This window comes from Oncorhynchus masou, chromosome 33 (assembly GCF_036934945.1).
Source record: "Oncorhynchus masou masou isolate Uvic2021 chromosome 33, UVic_Omas_1.1, whole genome shotgun sequence".
Classification (NCBI taxonomy): domain Eukaryota; kingdom Metazoa; phylum Chordata; class Actinopteri; order Salmoniformes; family Salmonidae; genus Oncorhynchus; species Oncorhynchus masou.
In genome coordinates this window covers 46,682,266-46,687,290 of record NC_088244.1, presented here as the reverse complement: position 1 = coordinate 46,687,290, position 5,025 = coordinate 46,682,266, and the positions used below count along the sequence as shown (strand labels likewise).

Genomic DNA, 5,025 nt, shown 5'->3' with positions numbered 1-5,025 from the left:
GATGGAGTCTGCAAAAGACCTGAGACTGGGGCGGAGATTTGTCTTCCAACAAGACAATGATCCAAAACATAAAGCAAAATCTACAATGGAATGGTTCAAAAATAAACATATCCAGGTGTTAGAATGGCCAAGTCAAAGTCCAGACCTGAATCCAATCGAGAATCTGTGGAAAGAACTGAAAACTGCTGTTCACAAATGCTCTCCATCCAACCTCTCTGAGCTCGAGCTGTTTTGCAAGGAGGAATGGGAAAAAATTTCAGTCTCTCGATGTGCAAAACTGATAGAGACATACCCCAAGCGACTTACAGCTGTAATCGCAGTCAAAAGGTGGCGCTACAAAGTATTAACTTAAGGGGGCTGAATAATTTTGCACGCCAAATTTTTCAGTTTTTGATTTGTAATTTTTTTTTGAAATATCCAATAAATGTCGTTCCACTTCATGATTGTGTCCCACTTGTTGTTGATTCTTCACAAAAAAATACAGTTTTATATCTTTATGTTTGAAGCCTGAAATGTGGCAAAAGGTCGCAAAGTTCAAGGGGCCCGAATACTTTCGCAAGGCACTGTATATGGTGGGTGCAATTAAGCTTGGAATGTGCTGAGTGAAGGGTAAATGATCACATGTGGCAGCACTGATAAGGGGAGAGAGCCGTGGATTAGTGATGAAGGGGGTTGAGGTCACGTTAAGGGAGAACGCACAGTTTATTGCCACTTCATTTCCTACCTAGCCACAGAGATTTAGTGTTTGGAGAGAAGGAGAAGATTCCACCCCAAATTGGGGTACATACACCACCACTATTGGAAATGTAATTTGGTCGGTTCAGCTGTTCGACCTTCTGGGATAAATGAACATGGTTTAAGCTGTCATAGCATCCGTTGAGTTCTTACTCTGATAATTAGAACCTAACGAGATGTAGTAATATTTTTGAACATGTCTTACCTCCAAACGAGTCACCTACCAAGCCAATGCAATGGAGTGCAACGCACTCTTAGACCCTGAAAACTGACATGTATGATAGGCGTTTTCGTAATCTAAAAGTCCTATTCCTGTTAACTTCCGGTGATGCGAGTGGCTTTATCTCAATGCTACTTCATACAGGCAGAATTTCGGGCCTGCTTGAACAGCAATATCTCAGCAACATATGAAAACATGAAATAACCCAGGGAATCGATAAAACTTTGTTCAGAGATTTTATTCATTTTAATAGGCAAGTCAGTTAAGAACAAATACTTATTTTCCATGACGGCCTAGAAACAGTAGGCTAACTGCCTGTTATGGGGCAGAACGACAGATTTGTACCTTGTCAGCTCAGGGATTTGATCTTGCAACCTTTCGGTTACTAGTCCAATGCTCTAACCACTAGGCTAACCTGCCGCCCAGCATAGCTTACATGCACAAACACAATATAATAATATATATATACATATCATTTTATGTGTGCTATTATTATTTCTGTCTGTGTGGAAAATAGTCAAATAAAATATTTGAAAGAAAGAAAATTGGTGAATCTTTACTTTAAGTGCCAGTAAACATGCCACTGGCGGTGTAAGGCCTCAGTCAGTCGCTCTTGAGCCAAAAAACCAGCCCCACCAATACGCTGTTGGCACACTCCAACCATAGGAGGTTGATGCTGATGTAGGCAGGGACTGCAAGGCCCAAAAGCTCACAGGCGATGCACATGACCAGGTAAGATGCCCACGTTGTGCCAAAGTCCAAAGTCAGGCTGAGGTAAAGGGGGGGTCTCTGCCATTCAGTCTCCACTGCCAGTGCTTTCTGCCCGTCCTCGTCACCCCCTAGCTGCTGTAACTTGGCATACCTGAATCTCAAGTGGCTCTGCAGCATTGGGTTAACATTATCCCTCTGCTCTGACAGCCAGTTGGCCTCCTTCAGCCACAAAGGCATCTGTTTGTAGTGGAGCAGCATTACACAGCAGATGGCCACGGAGATCCCCACTGAGAAATGTACCACAAACACAGATTCCTGCACAGTGCACCCTAAAGCGTTCCTCCCTCCCTCGTACTCAACCTCTAGGAGGTTGGTGACTGCTGAGCAGCAGGAGTGCACACCGGCCAGCACCCACACCAGCAGCGTCAGAGCATAGTTCCATAGGTCCCTACAGGGAGCGTCGTGGCAGGTGGTGTAGCGTGGCTCAGAGGCGTAGTCCAGCAGCCCCAGGCCCAGCATGGGCAGAGGCAGCGCGTTGAACACGGCTGAGGCATGCGCCAAGAGGAAGCAGATGGACACCGGGGAGCGGGCGGGTCCGAGGAACCACACAGCCGCCACAGCGCACAACAACACCACATCGACCAGGAAGACGGAGAGGCCACAGACGCCCATGAAGGAGGTGTGCAGCCAGCGCAAGCACATTGATAGGACCAGACAGTCCAGGCCCACCTTTAACAGCAAGATGAACAGAAACTGACCAGTGCTGTCCTCGTAGTAGCTCCCCTCCTCTTCCCAGGACTCAATGATGGCCAGCATGTTGAAGCTTTTGCCGTGAGGACTGAGCCCAGCTCCAGAAGTAATCTACTGGGTCTGTAACGTTCCACTCGATGTCACCATGCTCAGGGAAAAGCTGTTGAAGAGAGAGTGACATATGGAACAGTTAACAGCAATCTACAAACAGCTTCTACCAAGCAATGAATTTTTTTTCTTGTGTTATCAGTACTACCTGGCCTCTTGTGACTTGTTTACAGAAACAACTACAAAAATAAGAAACTTCAACTCTCCCTGTAAAGGGATAGTTCACCCAAATTACAAAATGACACAGGCTTCTTTACCCTGCTAATATTGTACTATGACTTGATTGGGATTTGTGCCACAAATGCTAAAACGTTTGGAAAAGGTGCCAGGAAACTAAACCAAAGCATGGATTGCTGTCATATCTTGTCCATGGACTGCTTACAGGGTAAGGAAACCAATATGTCATTTAGTATTTTGGGTGAACTTTCCCTTTAATGGATGTATCATGCATCAACACTCTTTGTTTGGATTCCACCAAAATCAAGTGTTATTGCATTCATAGCTCCATCTATGAATTTGAGCATGATTAAATTTCAAACCAAGCGACACGGCTGCCTTTGACTTATTCACTTTTTTAAACAAATAGTTGTTTTACAATAACAAGGTTTCCATCCAACCTTTTTATTGCAAGTAAAATACGTTGGATAAAAAAATGTCCGTAAGCTTTCCAGATGTCGACAAAACAAAACATGCGAGACAAGGTGGGATCTTTTTGTGTCTGTAAAATGTATTATACGTGAAATGGTGGTGGAAGTGCTTTTATGCATAAATATTGATATAATAACCATCATATCGAAGTAAACTTGGTCACGCGATCCCGTCGAAAGAGGAGGAATGGAAGCGCCATTAAGGTACACAATAGAACATTTTGGTAGACAGGAGGTGCTCTTTGTAAAAGGGGTAAATTGATCATCAAAAAGAAAGGAGGACCAAGGCACTCTTCATTTAATTAATTAAAATGCCTTTATTAGTATGGCATGTTCAATAGAAACAAAGTTTTTTTTAAATGATGCGTTTTGGCTGCAGGGCCTTCGTCAGGGAGAAAACTTTTTTTTTTTTAACATGCCATACTAATAAAGGCATTTTAATTAATTATATGAAGAGTGCCTTGGTGTCTTTTTGTTGGTCACGCGATATGTTATACGATCGTCCCTCTACAACTCAGGAAGGAAAGCATGCAGTTTATTAGGCTTTTCCCCTTTCTCTATTTTTGCTAGTCCTCCCGGTTTTGACCCTTGCCTGCCTCGCCTGCCTGACCATACTGCCTGCCCTGACCTCGAGCCTGCCTGACCATACTGCCTGCCCTGACCTCGAGTCTGCCTGACCATACTGCCTGCCCTGACCTCGAGCCTGCCTGACCATACTGCCTGCCCTGACCTCGAGTCTGCCTGCCGCTCAGTACTGCCATTTTTGCCTGTCCACGACCATTCTCTTGCCTGCCCCTTGGATTAGAATTAATATCAGAGACTCGAACCATCTGTCTCCCGTGTCTGCATCTGGGTCTCGCCCTGTGCCCTTATGACCAGAGACTTTCTGTCGACTCTCTCCAGCAGACAGACCGGCGACCACAGAGAGACAACAAGACATATACTCGTAAATATGTCAATTGCAATTTATTTTCGAATGAGCGGTCGTTAATGTAAACTATTAGCATTTCTATGAGTGTAGTTATCAGCTATGAGTTTCCCGCTGTTGAGCAGTCCACACCCCGTTTCCGTTGTCTACCAAGCAATCACACACAGAATATCATATAAAATTATTGCCTATGACCTTGTGAACTTCCCAATACATCACTTCAAACCATACTTCCTTTAGATTGAAGTACGGTCAGACTGATTTGTAATAGACTGTCATAGCCCCAATTGAAAATGTTAACATTGGCCATTGATTACACCCCTTTTAAAACATGGTAGGGTGGCAATTAAAAAAGAATATCAAAACAGGGTCGCAGGCCCCAAAAAATTGGGAACCCCTATACTAGCATAAGCCCTATGTACGTATCACTGGAGACATACTGTATCTTTAAAATGACAGTCAATCTCAAAGCACTGTCCTGACTGCATGTCTCATCATTTTGTTTATCATTGACATTATTAATCATGTTATTTTCAAGCAAGTTTAATGCAGTAATCTTACCTGTGGTTGGACACAATTCTGGACCTTAACTTGTGCGTCTCAGTATTGAAGCAGGAGCTCTCAACCAGATCACAATGAGCTGTGGTTGTGTGGCCATAACAAGCTTTCTTTTCTCCCCCCCTTAAAGATGGGTAGCGTGTTTACTGCCCACAGACAGGAGACTCTGGACGTACATGGGGTGGACTGACTCTGACGGCCAGTACTATTGGGTGGGTGAAGGAGTTTCTCCAGGGATGCCTTAGATACAAACAGCTCTTTCAGAGGGGCTGAATGTCCTCCCTCTCCACCCCCCCCCACATCCTCCACCCCCACAGCACCGTGACAGTCCGGTATGTGTACGTTTCATCCACCAGCACCACACTCTG

At 44.5% G+C, this 5,025-nt stretch overlaps 1 protein-coding gene across 1 annotated transcript; it reads right to left on the bottom strand.

The window, feature by feature from the left end:
• Positions 1-1,187: 1,187 nt before the first annotated feature.
• Positions 1,188-4,761, bottom strand: LOC135527615 (uncharacterized). Its single transcript, XM_064956107.1, has 2 exons — positions 4,661-4,761; positions 1,188-2,576 (listed from the first exon to the last, which is right to left on the bottom strand). The coding sequence occupies exon 2, from the start codon at positions 2,480-2,482 to the stop codon at positions 1,559-1,561; it is 924 nt and encodes a 307-aa protein (XP_064812179.1). The 5' UTR covers positions 2,483-2,576; positions 4,661-4,761; the 3' UTR covers positions 1,188-1,558.
• Positions 4,762-5,025: the final 264 nt, after the last annotated feature.

What these genes read in the sequence shown, in the direction of transcription:
- LOC135527615 (XM_064956107.1), bottom strand. Translation starts at nt 2,482, where the DNA reads ATGCTGGCCATCATTGAGTCCTGGGAAGAGGAGGGGAGCTACTACGAG.